Source organism: Castor canadensis, chromosome 1, assembly GCF_047511655.1.
Source record: "Castor canadensis chromosome 1, mCasCan1.hap1v2, whole genome shotgun sequence".
NCBI lineage: Eukaryota > Metazoa > Chordata > Mammalia > Rodentia > Castoridae > Castor > Castor canadensis.
The window spans coordinates 32,011,117-32,032,415 of NC_133386.1; the positions used below are offsets into that span (position 1 = coordinate 32,011,117).

General features: G+C 37.6%; 1 protein-coding gene across 1 annotated transcript in view; it reads right to left on the reverse strand.

Annotated features, from left to right (window-relative positions):
* Positions 1-8,527: 8,527 nt before the first annotated feature.
* Positions 8,528-21,299, reverse strand: part of Akap7 (A-kinase anchoring protein 7) — a 258,173-nt gene continuing 245,401 nt past the window's right edge. Inside the window, exon 8 of the mRNA XM_074074590.1 lies at positions 8,528-8,667. Coding sequence (XP_073930691.1) covers positions 8,543-8,667 — 125 coding nt within the window. The 3' untranslated portion in view covers positions 8,528-8,542. The remainder of the gene's footprint in view (positions 8,668-21,299) is intronic.

Consider the following 21,299-nt stretch of genomic DNA (forward strand, 5'->3'; position numbering starts at 1 on the left):
TGAAAATTCCATGAATGCACACTGTATTTTGAGCAAGTTTACCCCCTCTATTATATTCCCTTAACCCCTCTCCTTCCACCTTTTAAAAACAGTATGTGTTGGGTTTCCTTATGCTAGCTCCATACATATGTAACATACTTTGATCCTCTTCACCACCCCCAGCACCCTTTCCATTTCCTCTCTCCCATCTTGTTGAAACCCCGTATACACACACACACACACACACACACACACACGCACACACAGTGTTCCTTATATACTCCAGTTCCATCAGTTCCATTGTTATAATTATTTTTATCATTTCAGACCTAGAAAACATGCAATAGTTGGCTTTGTGAACTTGGCTTATTTCACTCTATATAATGATCACCTCCATCCATTTTCCTGCAAACAGCATAATCTTATTTTTCTTTAGGACTAATACTCTACTATGTATATATACCACATCTATTGGTGGACACCTAGGCTTATTCCAGCACTTGGCTATTGTGAACAGAGCTGTAATAAACACAGGTATGCAGGTATCTCTTTTATATGTTGACTTATTCTCCTTCAGATATGTGCTCAAGAGTTATGGTATGACAGGGTCATAAGGTAGATATATTTTTAGTTTTTTGATAAACCTCCATATTGATATCTATGGTGATTGTACTAATTTGCATTCCCACAAACAGTGTATGAGGATTCCTTTTTCCCCACATCCCCCAGCATTTGTTGTTGCCTGTTTTCTTGATGATAGCCATTCTGATTGGTGGGGTGGAATCTCAATGTCATTTTTATTTGCAGGTCTTTTATGGCTATGGATGTTGAATATTTACTCATGTATTTATCATCCACTTGTACTCTTTCTGAGAACTGTCTGTTTAATTCATGTGTCCACTTGTTAACTGGATCATTTGCTCTTTTGGTGTTTAGTTTTTTGAGCTCTTTTGTATATTCTGGATATTAATTCTTTATCTGATGAATAACTGGCAAAGATTTTCTCCCATTTTTTGGGTTGTTACTTCATTCTGGTAACAGTTTCCTTTGACATGCAAAAGTTTTAAAATTTGATTTAGTACCATTTGTCAATTCTTGTTCTTATTTCCTGTACAATTGGAGTCCTATCAAGAAAATACTTGCCTATGGCTATGTCTTCTAGAGTTTTCCCTATGTTTTCCTGTAATTGTTTCAAATTTTCAGGACTAACATTAAGAACCTTGATCCATTTTGAATTGATTTTTGTACAGGGTGAGAGATAGGGGTATCATTTCAGTGTTTTGCATTTAAATAATCAATTTTCCCAGCACCATTTGTTGAAGAGACTATCTTTTCTCTAACATGTGTTTTGAGTTCCATTGTCAGAAATCAAATGGCTGTAGCTGTGTGGATTTTTTTTCTGGTTTTTATTCTGTTCCATTGGTCCTCATGTTCGTTTTTGTACCAGCACCTTACTATGGCACTAAGGTATAATTTGAAGTTCAGTATTAAGATGCCTCCAAAAAAGATTGCTCTTTTTGCTCAAGATTAATTTGGTTATTTGGGGCCTTTGTTGCCTCCATATGAATTTTAGGTTTGATTTTTCTACATTGGGTTTTTGATAGGAATTGCATTGAATCTGTAAATTGCTTTTGATAATACAGCCATTTTCACAATATCAATTCTGCCATTCCATGAGCACGGAGGTCTTTCTATCTTCTGGTATCTTCTTCAGTTTCTTTCTTCAAGGTTTTATAGTTTTTATTGTAGAAGTCTTTCACCTCTTTAGTTAGGTTTATTCCTAGGTATTTTATTTTTTGAGGATACTGTGAATGGAATTGTTTTCCTAATTTCTTTTTCAGCCTGTTCATTGTTGGTATATAGAAAAATTGTTGTTTTTTTATGTTAATATATATCCTGCTACATTGTCAAAGATGTTAATCAGATCTTATAGTTTTTTGAAGTCTTTGGGGTCATTTAAGTATAAGATCATATCATCTGTGAATAGGGATAATTTGACTTCTTCCTTCCCTATTTGAATCCATTTTATTTCTTTCTCTTCCTTTATTGCTCTGGCTAGGAATTTCAGTACTATATTAGAGAAGAGTGGAGAAAGTAGACCCTTGTCTCAGTCATGACTTTATTTCAGATTTTCCCCATTGAGTATGACATTGGCTATCATTTGTTATATATAGCCTCTATTATGTTGAGGTACTTCCCCTTTGATTCTTAGTTTCTTCAGAGATTTTATCATAAAGTATGTTGAATTTTGTCAAAGGCTTTTTCTTCATCTATTTGATGATCGTGTAATTTTTGTCCTGATAGTACCTTTATTGATTGGTGTACATGGAATTATACTTGCATCCTTGGAATGAAACCAACTTAATCACAGTGTGTGATCTTTATAATGTACTATTAAATTTAGCTTGAAAGAATTTTGTTGAGAATTTTGTGTCCATGTTGATCAAAGAACTTGATCAAAATTTCAAAAGTTGAAATTTCTTTTTTTGTTATGTCCTTATTAGGTTTTGGTATCAGGATAATACTAGCTTCATAGAATGAGTTTGGTGATGCTCTTTCCCTTTCTATTTCATGGAATCATTTGAGGAGCATTAGTGCTATTCTTCTTTAAAGGTCTGGCAGAATACAGTGAATTCATCCTGTACTAGGCTCTTCCTTGTTGGGAGACCTATTACTGCTTCAATCTCATTGCTTGTTTAGTTCAATTTTGGTAGGTCAACTGCATCTAGAAATATATCCATTTCTAGATTTTCCAATTTATTGGAACATAAATTTTGAATGTATTCCCCCTTTGATCCTCTGGATTTTGTTGTTATTATATCCCCTTTTCAATTCCAATTTTATTGATGAGTCTTCTCACCTTCCTTCTTTTCTTAGTTTGGCTGAGGGTTTATCAATCTTAATTATCTTTCCAAAAATCAACTTTTTATTTCATCGATTCTTAGTATTGTTTTTTTTAGTCTTTATTGTATTAATTTCTGCCTGAATCTTTATTACTTCTTTTTACCTACTGATTTTGGGTTTAGCTTGTTCTTGTTTGTTCTACAAACTTGAAATGCATCATTAGGTTATTTATGTGAGAACTCTCTATTTCCTTTTCTAATGTAGACTCTTCTAGCTATAATATTTCCTTTTAGCACTGCCTTTGCTGTATCCCAAAATTTCTGGTAAGTTGTATTTTAAGTTTCATTATATTCTAAGAACATTTTTATTTCCCCCCTTATTTATTAAATGACCCACTGGTTGTTCTGCAATGTATTGCTCATTCTGCATGAGCTGAGCATTTCCTGTGTTTTCTTTTGCTGTTGATTCTGGTTTTAGTCCATTGTGATCTGATAGAAGATAGGATTATTTTTATTTTCTTATATTTTAAGACTTTCTTTATGTCCTGAAATATGATCTATTTTAGAGAAAGTTTCACAGGCTACTGAGAAGAATATGTTTTGTGCAGCAGCTGGATGAAAAGCTCTGTATATATGTGTTAAGTCCACTTGATCTGTAGTGTTGATTAATTCTAATATTTCTTTGTTGATTTTTTTCTGGACTACCTATCTATTGGTGGGAGTGAGCATTGAAGTCTCACACAATTATTGTTCTAGGGTCTGTCAGTGCTTCTTAATCCAGAAATATTTGTTTAATGAAATTGGGTGTGCCAACATTTGATGAGTATATGCTGACAACTGTTATCTCCCCTTGATGACTGTTCCATTTATTAATAGAAAGTAGCATTCTTTGACTCTTCTGACTATTTTTAGTTTAAAAGTCTGTTTTACACATGAGTATAGTGCTCCTGCCTGCTTTCAGGGTTTATTTGCTTAGAAAAATTTTTTCCCATTCTTTCACCCTAAGCATATGTTTGTCTTTGTCGATGAGATGCAACCATGACAACATTTGAAGGTAACAAATGATTGGGTCTTGCTTTTTAATCTAACTTGTTATTCTATGTCTTTTGATTGGAAAGTTGAGACCATTAACATTCAGTGTTAATGTTGAAAGGTATGTAGTACTTCTTGTCATTTTGTTGTTTTTATCATGCTCACTTTTTTCCTATTCCTGCTTTTCTAGTCTACTCTTCAAGTGGAGTTTATTCTTTCCTGTTTTTTTCCTGGCTGCATTTATCTTTCTCTTCCATGTGTAGAATTCCTGCAGTGTTAGTTCAGTATTCATAAATTCTCTCTCTCTTTTTTCTCCTTGAATTATGAAGGATAACTTTATTGGGTACCCTAATGTAGGTTGACAATATTTTCTTTCGGGGCTTGGATTATATTTCTCCCTCCTTGCATTTAGAGTTGGTGTTGAGAAATATATCATTATTCTAATGAGGTTTGCCTTTGTATGTGACTTCTCGCTTCTTCTTTGCACCTTTCAGTAGTCTTTCTTTCTGTATATTTATTGTTTTAACCATAATATGTCTAGAGCTATTACTTTTGTCTATTTGATGTTCTGAAAGCCTTCTATACCTGGAGGAATATACTTGGGGAAGTTTTCTGCTATTATTTCATTGACTATGCTAGCTAGTCCTTTATTTTGTACCTCTTCTTTTTCTATACCATGATTTATAAATTTGTTCGTTTGAGGGTATCCCAGGGGTCTTGCATGTTTAGATTGTCTTATTATTTTCCTTTTGACTTTGTCTGAGTGATCTAATTCCTCTACTTTGTCTTCAATCCTTGATACCCTATTTTCAATTTGTTCAATTCTATTAGCAAAACTTCTATTAGCTTTTTATTTGGATTATTGAGCTTTTCATTTCCAAGATTTCAATTTGACTTTTTGCAAGATTTCTACATTTTTATCGAATTATTCTTTTATATCCTGGATTGTCTTCCCTATTTCCATTCAGCTGTTTGTTGGAATTATCTCTGAATTCAGTCAGATATTTATTTGTATCTCCTTTGATTTCCTTCAGGTGCTTATACAGCTTGTCTTTAATTTCATTGGTCATTCTTGTCAATTGTTCTTTTGAGTTCATTGTTTGAAATTTCATCCATCTGCTTTTGTTCAATTCCGTTGTTGTGGAGTTTTTGGCTTTTGGAGAAGAGTTTGCCTTGTTTTTCACCTTACTAATGTTTCCACATTGGGATTTATGCATCTGAGTGCAAATTTTGGGCTGGAGGTTTTAATCGCCTATGTCATTTCAGTTGGAGATTTCACAATCTTTAAGTAAGATTGGGTAGTGGCCATTTTGTGGTGAATTTTCTTGTTGCTAGCCTGTATGTGTGCGTATGTGCGTGTGTGTGTGTGTGCGTGTGCGTGTGTGCATGTGTGCGTGTGTGCGCGTATGTGCGTGCGTGCCTGTGTGTGCGTGTGCGTGCCTGCGTGCGTGCGTGTGTGTGCGTGCGCGTGTCTGCGTGCGTGTGCGTGTATGCGTGTGTGTGCGTGTGCGCGCGCGTGTGTGTGCGTGCGTGCCTGTGTGTGCGCGTGCGTGTGTGCGTGCCTGTGTGCGTGCGTGTATGCGCGTGTGTGCGTGCGTGTGTGTGTGCGTGCGCGCGCGTGCGTGCGTGCGTGTGTGTGCGTGTGTGTGTGTGTGTGTGTGTGTGTACTTAAGGCGTTGGGTCCAGTCCTTTATTCCACTCAAGAAGAAGGAGCTGAGGGTCTGTTGGGTTCTGCACTGACACCATTGCTTTCCTGGACTGAGTTTGATAATGCTGCTTAGGGTCACACTACCACTGTGATTTCCTAATTGACCTGAGACGAGAATCAGTATTCAACCAAAACTCAGCCATAAAGAACAAAACTGTGTCATTTTCAGGAAAATGGATGAACTAGAGATCATCATATTAAGTGAAATAGACTCAGAAAGGCAAATGTCACATGTGCAGAATCTAAACCAAAAAAGGTCTGATTGCAAAAGGAAGACTGTTGAGGGGAGGGACATGGGGCAGTGCAAGGAAAGGGTGACGGAGAGTTAACAAGAGCTAAGTAAACCACATGCATGTGTGAAAATAGGACGATGAACTCCCTCCCCAAATATTGCAAAAAAAATCCCTGCAAAGGCACATTCCTAAAGGGCAGTTTTGTTTTTAGAATATAAATCAACATATATTTATGAAGCATGTATGATGTGTAAATTTCAATTATTTTCTGATTTATTTTCAATATCTCAAAACTTGTGAGTTTTGCATGACTGATTAAGTGTTTGGGCAATATTATGGCTTTGGCATCTGGTCAGAATTCAAGGATAAAAGAATTTAATTTTCATATTGTTATGTCATTCACGCTTTCAGACAGCATTGAAAAAAAGCAGAACAAAATTATGAGCAAAACAAAGCAAGAGATTGCTTACACCCGGCGGCTGTGTCTTTAGCCTTATGCAAAGCTTTTTCTCCTTTAGTTTTAATCACTGGGGTGTTCTCAGAAATGTAAAGTGTCCTTTAAAACGGCATATTTTTTCAGCCTAAACATCATTTCCTATGCTCCAAGTGTCTTGAAACTTTTGGATGAAAAAAGTGTGATGACTGACATTTCATGGGAGCATAAAGCATTTGGGTGCAAAAGTTTCAGTTTTGAAATGCTCCCAATAGTACTATTACCTGCTTTATCTCCTTTTTTAAAGCCCAAAGCAGATGAAATATCAGTTAAATGTCATATCCCTTTAGTAATTAATGGTAATTGAGGGAAAGGAATGGCTTTAAATAACGATGGACAATCTTTAAGTCACTATCAATTATGGAGTAGAATTCTGTTTAAGAGGAGTCTGTGTTGGATCACATATAGGCTTAGTGAGTGGAGTATTGTTTCCTTTGCATAAAAAGAGAAGAGATTGCACAGGTACATGGGTAGATTTGCTGGGAAGATAATGAAGCATTGCTAGTGTCCCTCACTTCCTCTACCACGTTCCAAGGACCCGGGGAGGCACTAGCCATGTAGTCAATTGGCCATATACTTGCAACGATTGCAAAAGTTGTCTATTTTAAGTGTGATTACTTAAGGACCAGTATCTCCCTCCATCACACTCACATAGCATTGGTATGGTCGCCAGAATTTTGATGATCCAATTAATGAAAAATATTTTTATATTCACTCCCTATCACCATTTCTTTTACCCTTACATTCACCTGCTGGTCTCCTCCCTCCCCTTTATACTTTCATATTTTTTTTAGATATAAATATCTCATATGAGAGAAAACATAAAACATTTGTTCTTCTGAGTCTGGCTTCTTTCACTTAATACGATAATCTCTAGTTCCTTCCATTTTCTTGAAAGTGACATAATTTTTTTGTTCTTTGTGGCTGAATAATACATCATTGTGTATACATAGCATATTTTCTTTATCCTCCTGTCTGTTTATGGACACCTAGACTAATTCCATAACTTGGCTATTACAAGTTTGCTACAGTAAGCATGGATGTGCAGGTATCTCTATTGTATGCTGATGTTGACTCCTTTGGTGATATATGCAGGAATGGTAAAGCTGCATCATGTGGTACTTCTATTTTTAGTTTTTGGAGGAACCTCCACACTGATTTTCATAGTGGTTATACTAATTTACATTTGCACTGACAGTGTTAAGTGTTACTCCCTGACCCTTGTTTGTTTTCATGAGAATTGCCATTCTAATTGGGGTGAGATAGGATTTTAATGCCATTTTGATTTGCATTTCGTTATGAGAAAGGATGGTGAACATTTCTTCTTACATTTTTGGCCATTCCTATTCTCCTTTTAAGAACTGTCTGATCAATATGTTTGCCTATTTATTAATCAGATTGTTCCTTCGGTATTTATTTTGGGGGTTCTTTATACATTTTGAATATCAATCCCTAGTCCAATGAATAGCTAACAGATTTTTTCCCATTTTCCATAATAATCCTTACTTTAAGCAAGTGTTTTTCCTCATCTAATTTATTTGTCTAACTCAGTATTTGAATGCTCTCAGTGACAGAGTATTATTATCATTTCCTCATCAAGCTACAGGGACTATCAAAAGTAAAAAGTCAAGCTAAAATTCTACCCAGTATTTTTGCATTCCATTTTAATAAACTTTTAGTCTTCATGATTCTCTCACACTTACAACTCCATTTCACTTCATTTGTAAATCTCTTATTTAATTTTATAATTTAGTTTAGTTTTTTTTTTACATTTTATAAGAATATATTAGTTGTACAAAGGGGTTTCATTGTGATATTTCTGCAACATGCATGCAATGTACTTTGATCAAATTCACCCTATTATTCTTTTTCATCCCTCCTTTTAAAAATAAACCTAACATATTTCATTATTCTATTTTCATACATATGTATAAAGTACTTCAACCATAGTCACTTCCTTTCACCCTTTCCTTTTGCTTCCTGCCCCCCACCCCCAGTGCTGCTAGTTACTACCATACAGAACTTGTTCTTCACTCCTATCATTCATTTTTTAAGGACTAGATTCTTCATGAGAGAGAACAAGTGATATTTGTCTTTCTCAGTCTGGCTTATTTAGCTTAACATCATGGCTTTTAGTTCCATTCATTTTCCTGCAGATGACAATTTTATTCTTTACAGTTGAGTAATACTCCATTGTGTATATACACAACATTTTCTTTATCCATTCATTGGTTGATGAGCACCTAGACTGATTTCATATTTTGGCTATTGTGCACAGTATTGCTATAAACACAGGTGTACAGAAATCTTGACTCGATGCTGACTTACATTCCTTCAGATATATGCCCAGGAGTGGCATAGCCCTCTTCTTCTCTGATTCTGTTGAAGAGATAATAAGAAAGACATATCATTTTTGCTAGTTTGCTATCTTTATCTATAAAGATAGCTATACAGAGAGATTCCTAGTGTTGCTTTCATGTCTTATAAATATTTATTTATTTATTATTGTGGTGATGGGTTGAGATACATTGTGGCATTTACAAAAGTTTTTGCAAACTGAGGCCAATAGGAAAAGGGGAACAGGTACTAGAGAAAAGGTTAAATCAAAAAGAATTAACCTAGAAGGTAACACCCACGCACAGGAAATCAATGTGAGTCAATGCCCTGTATAGCTATCCTTATCTCAACCAGCAAAACCCCTTGTTCCTTCCTATTATTGCTTACACTCTCTCTACAACAAAATTAGAGATAAGGGCAAAATAGTTTCTGCTGGGTATTGGGGTGGGGAGCGGGAGGGGGTGGAGTGGGTGGTAAGGGAGGGGGTGGGGGCAGGGGGGAGAAATGAACCAAGCCTTGTATGCACATATGAATAATAAAAGAAAAATGAAAAAAAAAAGTTTTTGCAATATATCATATTTGAATTCACCACCTCCACCATATTCTTAGTTTTTTGAGGAACCGCTGTACTGATTTCCATAGTGGCTACTCTTCCATTCCTACTAACAGTGTATAAGAGTCCATTTTTGCCCACATCCTCACTAGCATTTGTTGTTTGTTTTCCTGACAATTGTTATTCAGACTGGGGTGAAATAGAATCTCAACATTGCTTGATTTGCACTTCCTTTATGACTAAGGATGAACATTTATTCCTGTGTATAGTATCTATTTGTACTTCTTTTGAGAACTAACTATTCAGTTCATTTGCCCATTTATAAATTGGATTGTTTGTCCTTTTGGTGTTTAGTTTTTGGAGCTCTGTATATCTTCTAGATATTAATCCCTTATCTAATGAATAACTGGCAATGATTTTCCCCCATTCTGTATGTTTTCTTTTGATTCTGGTTATTGTTTCCTTTGCTGTGCAGAAGCTTTTTAATTCGAGGAAATCCCAATTTGCCATTCTTGTTCTTGTTTTCTGAGCAGCTGGGATTCTATTCAGAAAGCATTTCCTATGCTTATATATTCAAGGGTTTTCCTCTAGCAGTTTCAAAGTTTTGCATCTTACCTTTAAATCTCTGATCCATTTTGAATTAATTTTTGTACAGGGTAAGAGATGGGGTCTATTTTTAGTCTTTTGCATGTGGATATCCAGTTTTCCCAACACCATTTGTTTCAGAGACTGTCTTTTTTCTAAAGTAACTTTTTGGTACCTTTGTCAAAAATGAGATAACTGGAGCTGTATGGGCTTATTTCTGGATCTTCTATTCTATTCCATTGATCAATGTGTCTGTTTTTGTGCCAATACCATGCTGTTTTTGTTACTATGGCTCTGTCATATAATTTCCTTTAGGTATTGTGATACTTCTAGCATTGTTCTCTTTAATAAGTATTGCTTTGGACATTCAGAATCTTTTACCCTTCCATATAAACGTTAGGATTTTGTAAATATTTCTATAAAGAATGTCATTAGAATTTTGACTGTATTGAATCTGTAGGTCACTTTTGATGTACAGCCATTTTCACAGTATTAGTTTTGCCAATTCATGAACATGAGAGGTCTTTCCATCTTCCAGTGTCTTCTTCAATTCCTTTCATCAATATTTTAAAGCTACTGATTTTCGTATGTTGTATCCTGCTATTTTCCTGAAAGTGTTTACCAACCGTAAGAGACTTTTGTTGGAGTCTTTAGGGTCTTTTAAGCATAGGACCATATCGTCTGCTAATAGGAATAATTTAACTCTTCAGTCTTCCTTTTGTATCACTTTTATTATTTTCTCTTGCCTTATCATCTTGTAGACAACTTAGATGAGTTTCCATTAAGTAAGAATAAGTAGGATATTTTTAATGATACACAACCACTTCCAGTTGCAGTTACATTATGGGCAGTTGTCCTAGGAGGGGAATGATTCTCAGGAATGCTCCTTCTGCCCACTGTGCTGACTCACTGGAAATGAGACCTAAAGATTTAGGGTTCGAGATTATAAATCCGTGCTGAGTTGATCCATGACTCTCAGCCACACAAAGATGTAGACAGTGTAGGAAAAAGAAAGTTTGAAAAGTTACAGAGCCAGTAGCTAGTCTACAGAAACTTCTCTAAATTACCAATAATAAAAAGTGAATTTTGAGCATTTATCATGCTAGAGGAAAGAGAAATCATTTTTTATTTTCACTACAAACATATCACAAAATCATTGTAATATGGTCAAAGAAAATGCAGCCAAGAAAATATAGTAAAATACATTTAGAAATGTGTCATATGGTTCATGAAAACCCACAGTCCTGTGCTGCTTATCAGCTTTTTAAAAATTGTATTTTGTGGTATCTGTTTTTCTAAAAGAAGTGCTAATGAAAATTCTAAAAGAAAGTTATTTTAAAAATTCACTTTCTTGTTTTTTTTTTAAAAAATAAACAAATAGGGTTCTCTTTTGGTGCTGTTTATTCCATGGATTTAGGCAAATATATAATGACATTTATCCACCATTATCCTCCAGTATCATACAAAGTAGTTTTCTCATAAAAATTCTCTATTATCTGCCTGTATTAATTCCTCCCTCCCCCTCAATCCCTGGCAACCACTGATTCTTTCATTGCCTTCACTGTTTTGCCTTTTTCAGAATGTGAAGTTATTTAGAATGATTTGTAGTCAGGATATGATATACAGCTAGAAGCAGCTCATGTAGCCTTTTGTTTGGTGTTATGGACTTAAGTTTCATTCATTCTTCCCTCTTTATTTCTTTTTTTCTTTTGGTAGTACTGGGGTTTGAATTCAGAGCCTTGTGCTTCCTAGGCAGGCACTCTACCACTTAAATTATGCCCCCCCACCAGGCTTATTTTTTGAATTTGCAATTTGGCATTTATTTCTTAAAAAGAGTTCCTCAAATTACATACTCTTCAGGCCCCACAGACCTGGGTCTGCCCCTTTATTGTGTGCACATGCCAGTATAGCCTTCTCTCCACTTGTGGGAGACTAACTCAAATCCCTACTGTTACTTCCTTGTCCTCTAATGACTTGTGATGGGCAATAGGATCTGAACTTCTCTTACATCCCTTATCTATTGGCAGACCTTCGATCCCCCACATGGGGGAGTTTCTCCAGTGAACATTCTCCCAGGAACAGGCCCCTTGTGTTTATGCTCTGGTTCTATTCCAAGCAAACCTTGTTTTTTCCTTTAATTCTTTACTCCACAGTTGAGATCAGAGTGCAGTTTCTGCATGAAGTTACCCAAAGCTCCAAGACCTTGGGATGGATAGACCAGAGAGGTGGGTACGAAAAAGACCAGATGAGATGCTCTAGAAGCTCACAAACTCAGATCCAACCCTTTCCTGAGCTTCCTGACTGGCCTCTTCCTTACCTATCCTCCTACCACTGAATGCCTACTAGTTTCATTTATAGAAATGCATCCTTCATTCGATTTATTGGGAGCCTTCCCTAATAATAAAAGTAAGTGTTGAATTGCACAGTATATTCTGTGGATCGTGTTTTAGTGTCTTACATGCTCTTATGAACTTAGTTCTGTTCATATTGTAATGGCAATTATTTCGATTTTATGTGTTCTGAGAGATAGAAATTTGTCCAAAGTATCTTGCAAGACTAGAACTGAAATCCATTCAGTCTTTCTGTCAGCTGGTGCAGTCTCTGATCAGAAGATTCCCAAATTCTTTGTGTCCCGTGTGGAAGCATCCAGACAGGACATGTTGGCATAGTGAGGGATTTAACAAAGTTTTATTATAGGAAGGGGGAAAGGGACTACAGGTAGGATTTCTGCCAGATGGAATGGAGGCACCATATGCAGAGATAAAGGGAAGGATTTTATTTTAGGTCATTTTTATGTCATCCTTAACTTGGAGGCAGGGAGAAATTCCATGTCACTCTTCCCCTTTGGGCCAGGGGGAGGATCTGGGTGGACTCATGCATACGCCTACACTAATTCTCAGGCATCCCAAGTATATGAGGGAGAAAATTTCCACTCTAATTTAACAATGAATTTGCAATTAGAGTGGAGCTTTCTGAGTTCAAAGGGGACTGGTCAGGGAAGGGGAGTAGGATGCTATAAATCAGACTGTATGGTTTTAAAAGTTCTGAAATTTCCCTAAGTCTAGTCTGCCTCAGTCTCAACCTAGATCCTATATTCTTAACCACTGAGCAAGTGCACATCACTGTGCTAGGAGCAGGTGGGGGTGGGCAACAAGAGAAACCAAAGGGGTCAACATCCCTGTCCTCTATACATTAAAATAGCAATGGCATATGAGTGCCAGACATACTGGGACACTTACATTGCCATTCCCACACTAAAATGTGCACATCTGTTTATCCAACCTTCAATACTCTCCTTCTTGACCCATATTGTACACTCCTATTCAAATTTAACTTCATCGGAGAGCCCATACATATCAACCAATAATTCAAACTCCTAGTGAAATTATTCACAGAAATAACACCTTGGGACATTTTTATTTTTATTTTTAACTGAATGTTGTTTTCTCCACATAACTTTTTTCTCACACACACATGTGTGAAAAAGCCAGGAAGATGGTAGGGAAGAGAATAAAAATAAAACAATGAGAAAAGAGAAGAAGAGAGAGAAAGACAGGGGGAAGAGAGTCGTAGGAAGGTGATCTGGAAGGACAGAAAGACAGTAGGAGGAACGTCATGACTAATCCAAACAGCACATTGTTTTTAATGGTTTGAGTTCATTTGCTTTAGTTTCTTGTGGCTTTTGTAACACATTATCACAAACGTGGTGGCCTAAGCCAAATTTATTCTCTCACTTTTCCACAGGCTAGAAATCTAAAATAAAGGTGTCAGCCAAACCTCACTCCCTCCAGAGGCTCTAGAGAAAATTCCATTCCTTGCTTCTGCCAACTTCTCATAGCTTCCGGTATTCCTTGGTTGTGGCAACATCACTCCAGTCTCTGTGTCTGTGTTCATGTGTTCTACTCCTCTATGTGGATCTCTTTTGCCTCTCTCATAAAGACATCTGTGACGGCATTTAGGGCCCATTCAAATAATCCAGGATAATCTTCTTATTTTAAATTAATTAATTAATTAATTCTGAAAGTTTAATCACATATGCAAAGACTTTTTCTCTAAATATGACAGTTTTTACAAGTTCCAGGGATTAGGAAGTGAAGCTTTGGGTAGCCATTAGTCAACCTACTATACTCTCTGTGATGATTTTTCCTTCCTTGGATAAGCTCTTTTGAAAAATCATTATCCATCAGCTGAGGTGTTGGTTAGACTTGAAATGGCTAAAAAGGGTAATGAATCTAAAATAGGTGAGACATGGACAACACCGGAGCTGTAAAGTGGAGCAGTGTCCACTCTATGAGGTGCCCGAATCCTTTAAGGACCTGGCTTTATCTGTCTTCCATCCTACATTGGATAGACCTGGGAACACTGTGCCCATCATGAGAGTTAAGATCCTCTCAAGAAGTCAGTGTCTCTAATTGTTCTACATCATGATGTGACAGCTTCTGTCAAGGAAAAGAGGATTCTAGGTAGTGCATTGTTCTATTTAGTAATAGTTGTAAGATTTCATCATTAATCTTAGCTATAAAACAGACCTATGTATATACAAGTTCTTTCTTTGTTTCTATGTTTGTAATACAGCATTTATTTATACAGTGCTCACAGAATGAGGGGTGGAATTTATAAAAACTTTTCAGTGGCCAAAATGGTAAACAGTATATTTGTAATGCTTGAGAAATCATATTGACAGATGGATAATAAAATATTTCATTTACCTTAAGTCTATCTCAGAAAAATGTTAGGAAACACCTGTGTTTATACAAAATTATTACAGTTTAAAGTCACATAGCATTTTGAAGTTGTCTCATAAGTATCTGTTTACAGTCACTATCCATTATTTACTTTGTGTAGTTCACAGAGAATGTTTAAAACTTAGCCAATTTTCTTTGCACAAGATTTTGCCAAGTAATCTCAACCAAGAAATAAAGATTCAAAGGTGAATTGGGATGTTAGCATACAAATGCATAATTAGGTGCAAGTAATTTAGATGTGCATATGCTATAAAACAACCTTTCAGTACTTTAAAGCTCAACATAATTTATTTGAAAATAACAAATACTCTCTCATAGGAAGAAAAGAGTGAAAAAGGGTGATGAGGAAGGAAAGAAAGGGGCCAAGCATGGTGGCTTATGCCTATAAACCAACTACATAGGAGGGAGTGATTGTAGGATCAAGGTCTGAGGCTAGCCCTGTGCAAAAGCATGAGACCCTACCTGAAAAATAAAAATTAAAGCAAAAAAAGCTGCAGGCATGGATCAAGTGGTAGAGTCCTTTCCTAGCAATTGCAGACTCTGCTTTTAAAAACCCTAGTACCACCAAGAAAAAAAAAGGAAGAAAAATATCAATCAGAAATCCAACAAAAGTGTGTCTCACTCAGCTCACTCTCATGATTTCAAATATCACCAGTGTAGTAACAACTTACAAACATTTATCTTGGACAGACCTCTTCTCTTGAGCTTCTCCTGTGCACACATCTAACTACTCACTGGTATTACCCACCTTTACCATCAGCTTATCACATCCCACATTAGAATGACCAGCCCTGCCCCCAAACCTGCCAGTGCTCTCCATCACTCAGAGTGGCTGTCATTCATAAAGTCATCCCAGCCAGATTTTGGACCCTTGATTTATCTTTGATTCTTTCCTCACCCTTATCATCTAATCACTCATAACCCTGCCAGTTTTACATATCCACCTTATCATCACAGCTGCCATCTTAGTTCAGACTTTCATTATCTGTCCTAACTGGTCACTCTGCCTTCTGTTTTATTCCTCAAATTCATCCACCACCCAGACACCAGACTAATATAGCTAAAAGCAATATACCATCATCACTCTTAATATAAAACAAAAGTTCCTTTTTCACCCACCTCTCTATCCACATTTTCTATTTTTTCCCTTGGAACATAGAAGTTACCACAGTCATATACCCTGAGATGGCTAATACTCCTGTGAGTTTGTCATGCGGTTCCCTCTCCCTGTGACATTGATCACCTGACTTGTAACCTGATTCATTCATCCTCTTTTATGTGTAAGAACAAAATCACTTCTGGGAAGAAGTCCCTGAACTTCTGATGTGCTTTGAATATTCCCTTCCATTTGTGTATTCCCAAGTATAGGCCTCCACTATTGCTGCACCTTGTTATGTTGTAATTACAAGCTTATCTGCCTGAGGAGTAGATGGACTGTTCCTTGAGGACTGGAGCTGCATCTGTTTGTGCATCCCATGGCCTGGATCACTTCTAGACAATGAACAGATGAGTAAAGGGAACAGTGGAAATTTCATTCTATACCAGGCTGATGAGGAAGTCCTTTTTGGGGGAAAAAAAGCTTTTGTTAGTCTTCAAATAACACCACAGAACCTAATTTCCTGTCATTTCTATTAAGAACAGATAATGCAAAATCCAATTACCTTTTAGGTTAACTCAATGGCAGAGTGTGAGAATGAACACAGCCATGATAAGCTTCCACTCTATGGCAAGCATCCCCAGTGTGCATGGGAAACAGAACCCCTCTCCACCTTCCCTCTGGCCATGAGCAGCTCCTTCGAAAATGCTGTGCCTTTTCAGTAGAGAAATTCCATTAGCTAAAGCAACACTTTCATCAGGTCATGCGTGGCCCAACGGACAAATTCATGTCACATGTCTGCAGGTTTGGAAGAAGTGAGTATTGTACAGACATTGGAGTCTATGTTAGCACAGTTTTAATATTCACAAGGAGTCAAAAATAAAAATCAGATGAAGTATTCATGTGTTAGGTGTGCTGAGTAAATACACTAAAGTATTCTGTACTGTAACTATCCTGAAGAAGAAAAACAGTCCTTCATTCCTAGCCGATAGCTCATTTTTGATGCTCATGGAAATAGAATTGATTTTTCTTCACAAGGAATCCAAAACCCTGGACTCAGAACTATTTCTTTTTGCCAGCATAATATGCTGATTTGTCTAAATTTTTAAAAATTGTAACATGTGATATAAAAATCTTAAAAGTGCATAAGACATGAGTATATAGTTTAACAAATAATTACAAGTTAAATATCTGAAACCTTCTCTTATGGGGTAAAAAAATGGAACATTAGTACCTGTTATGGGTTGAATTGATTCCCCTGAATTCTCATGTTGAAGCTAACCCTGACTACCTCAGAACATGACTGTAGTTGAGGATGGACCTCTAAAGAGGTAAGATTAAATTAAGTTTTTAGGGCTTTAGTCTCATATCACTGGTGTCCTTACAAGAAGAGAAAATTTGGACTCACAGATATGGGTGTGCACGGAGGGAAGACCATGTGAGGACAGACAGCTTGTGAAAAAACAGCCATCTGAAGCCAGAGGGAACGGTTTCAGGAGAAAATGAACTTGCTGATACCTCAGTCTTGGGCTTCTAGACTCCATAATTGAGAAAAAATCAATTCCTGCTGTTTAAGTCATCCAGAATGTGGTATTTTTTATGGCAGCCCCAAAGTACCTTGGTGTCCCTTCATGATGATGACAAGGTCTTCCCTCTTTTCCACCTCTGGCATGACAACAATCACTTGACTCACAACAAGAAAAATATATTAAAAATATAAATTATAATATGTGCATTCTAAAGTGATAAGAGAGATTCCTGCATTCATACAATGAAAATGGATGGTATAAGACAAGACAGGTAGGTATGAAAGAGAACTAATGAGAATTAAAGTGATAATTTTGAAATCTAAAGATTTCATGATATTTTGGTGCTGTTTAAAACAAAAACATACATTTTTCAATTGCCTTTTTAAAAACCACATTGTGTTTAAGCAAACAAATTTAATTTAAATTAAGTTTATTTTTTTAACTGATACATAACTATATAAAAATTGAGGCTAAGGGTAAAATGGGGGTTTAAAAGCTACTTTTGCTGAGGACCACTGACTCCTTACTTGGGCCCACAAATTAACTAAAGTCAGGAAGCAGGTGATTGCATAGAAATGGAGGAATAAATTGACGGTGGAGAAAATGTAACCAGGACTGCAAAAGGAAAAACACTTTTAGTTATAGCCAGGTGGCATGCTGGCCGGTTTACTCTGTTAATTAAACTGACATTTTTTCCTTCTCAGTCTACATGCTAAAGATCCCAGGGTTAGCTCCTTTACTCTGATTAAAGCAGGTAATCTTCTACCCTTTTTTCTCTCTGACCACCAGGGAAGTAAACCTGCCAGTCGAGACAAACAGCTCCAGCATGTGGCACTAGAAACCTGGAAAAACAAGGCCAGCAGCCACTCTGAACATATATTCTGTCACATGGTCAAGCAAATTCCTGAACTACTCTTTAAAAAGCAGATCTTTTCTCTCAGAAGAGGGACAACAGAGCTTGAGAGGTTGACTATCCATCTCCTCTTTGTCAGATGAATAATAAACCTTATTTCCTTTACCTCAAAGACCCTGCTCTCATTATTTGTGAATTGGCATTAAGCCCAGGGCAGGGGAGTAGCTCAAGTGGCAGAGTGCCTGCCTAGCCAGCGCAAGGCCCTGAGTTCAAACTCTGCTACTGCGCGAGTGTGCGTACACACACACTGACACATTCACACTCACACACACACACTATGCATATTAATTAATGGGGAACCATGTCACGTGCACTTTTTAAATTAACAAGTAGAAGTTCTATCTACCACTTCACTGCAGCTTTACCATCTGTGCTTGTATCCAAAAAACTACAGCTTAGTTTGCTAGTTTTGCAGCTTTTAACAATTAATTTGCATTTGAATGGTTTTAGGAAAAACATCCACTGGGTAATTCACAATAGCCAATATCTTTCCATACCTTCCCCTGGCCAGTCTTGAGCACTTGCCATTTGTGACACTTGGCCTCCTGCCCAGCCTCTAGGAATGCGCTTCCTTTAGTGGGCAGTTAGCGGCTCAAGAATGTAGTCAATGATTCTAAAATCACACTTCTTCAAGTCCCACTGGTAACAGGTGCTAAAAGTCAATTCTATGCTTTAGATTACAGTGAAAATTATTTGGAGAATTTTGGGAAAATCTTTGAAATAGTGTCACCAAGAACTGTCATATCCCAAGATAAAAAATTGTGAGTTTTGTCAGGGTGAGTTTTATTTAAAGAAGCAGTAACACACAAACCCCTGTCTTGCCTGTGTTGTGCAGGGTCCCAAGAGAAAACAAATGAACAGCAAATTGAAACAATTCAGGAGAATACTGACAAAGGTACTCCCTACAAAAGGAGGAGCAGCACAAGCAATGGTGCAGGAACCTGAAGCTAGTGGCAGAGAGAGACATCAACATGAGGACAAAGTTCTGGAACACAGTCTTTGACAGCCATCTTTGCTCAAGAGTTCCAGGCAACCTGAGGCAATTGCTCAGAAAGAGAGCCAAAAGAAAAGGTTTCTGTCTTCACTTTTCTAACCCTGATATCCTTCCTGGCTTCCCCAATGCCTAAGCCTAACCAGAAGCCAGAGGGCAGGAGGACCTGTGGAGAAAGACATGTGGACAGATCAAGGAGGAGGGGGAGTGAAAGATTTCTGGCACTTTACTTTGGGAATGACAGCATGTGGATGTAGATGTTGATTTTTCAAATCAACTCCATATTTAATATGCAATGATTCTCCAAAGAGGACAGTGCCTGAGAAATAGGCCACTTCACCAGTAACCTTCCTGGAAATTCACAGAGCTAGGATTACCAGATAGTAAGAACCAAGAAAATGAAGATCAGGTATCTTCAGGATTCATGTAAGGCATGCCTCTTAGACATCTTGCTACTAGGGAGATTGTATGACATTTGAGTTTTCTAATTTTAACACTTGAGACATTCCACTGCCAAATGGCAAGAACAGTTAGCAGTTAAACACAGAGCTACCATCTGGAAGGATTAGTATGATTTTTAGGAAGGTGGGTGTGGCCATCACTCATATTTAGAACCAAAGTTAGCCAGACTTAAAGCATAAATCTCTTCTGGAAAAAAAAAACATGTCTTGGATCAAAGCGGGAAAAAGAAATTTCCAATTTCTTTTTCAAGGGAATGCATAACAATACATTATATATAGCACAAAAAGTGATGGTTATTTTAAAGTGATTTTCATTGTATTAAAATTTACTATAATTCTATTTATAAACTTGAAATTGGACATAAAGAAGAGCCATCTTGAAATCCAGTCAAGGGATCTTAGCTATTAAAATACTAGTTTTGTGACACTAAGGGTAATCTACAAAAATAGATATCAAAGAAAGGGCTTAATTAATCTTTTCCCAGAGGATCTGTCATTTGCAATTCAATGAAAGGGTAAAAACAACCATTATACACAAAGAATGAAGTATAACATTCAGAATTATTGTTAAATAGTAAATGAAATCTTTAGAGATCCAGCTCTCTTTCTCTCTCTCTACTCCCACTCCCTTCCTCTGGGATCAGAGATGCTTTGCCGGGACCCCTGGTCCTAGAAAGCTCTGCTCCCTCACTAGCTCACAGGGAATTTCCTCCACCCCAGTGAGCCTCAAATTGCCATCCACCACCGGACAATTTTCCCTCAAGGTCCTCTCTCTCGGTTAGTCCTCCTCACACACAGAGCCCTGATCTCTCTCATTTCCTCAAAATCCTAGCGCTAAGTCTCAGCTCGTTACTGTCCATGGGAACCAGGTTCCCCACCAGGGACTGTGGACCCCTGTGGTGAAGACATTCCCTCTGGGTACTCCACATCTCTCTCTCTCTCTCTCTCTCTCTCCTGAGGACCTGATATTTTGGGGATGCTTGCCATATCTCTCCTCAGGTCAGGCCTCACCATGGGAGTTGGACCATCCAAAATTCCTTCAGACTCCCTAGTGGGATGTCTTCTGGCCAATCTTGGGCCCCTACACCTCACACCTGATCTTAAACCCCAAAAGCTCATTTTTCTCTGTAGTCAGGCCTGGCCCCAATACCCATTACACAATGTCTCCAAATGGCAACTTAATGGCACTTTCAATCCCAATATTTTAAGTGATTTATACAATTTCTGTGAGTGCACTGGTAAATGGAAGGAAATACCCTACGCCCAATCCTTTCCCTATCTCCACACCAATCCCTCCCTCTGTACTTCCTGTTCCCCTGCACAGTTTCTATTAACCTCTAAACCAGCTTCTAAATGAACAAAATCCTCTCCAGAACCTCCTCCTTCCCCATGTAAGCAGACTTCTTGCGCTGCTCACACTGCTTGCCTCTTCCTGTCTTCCTGAGGGACTTTCCCATCATGGTGTTAAACCAGCCACTCCTTGACAACTCTGGCTTTAAGGTGATTCCAGCTCTGGAGGAGTTCATGCTCCCTCCCTGTGGGCTGAGACCAAGCCCGGGGTTTATTCAAGTACGTCTCATGCTACTTTGGGGGAGTCCTGTTTCATTATGGCATCTGACGACTGCTTCTCTTTCCCGCTCCCCCCCCATCCAATGCCCCTTTTGCCTGAGACAGTGACCAGAGAGTGGAGGTTTTGTTTTGCTGAAAGTGTTCCAGTACCAGTCAATGGAAGCGACCTAGAGGCACAAGTGATGGCTAATCCCTTAAGTGTGTGTCAAGCCTCCAGGCTCTGCCTTCCCCT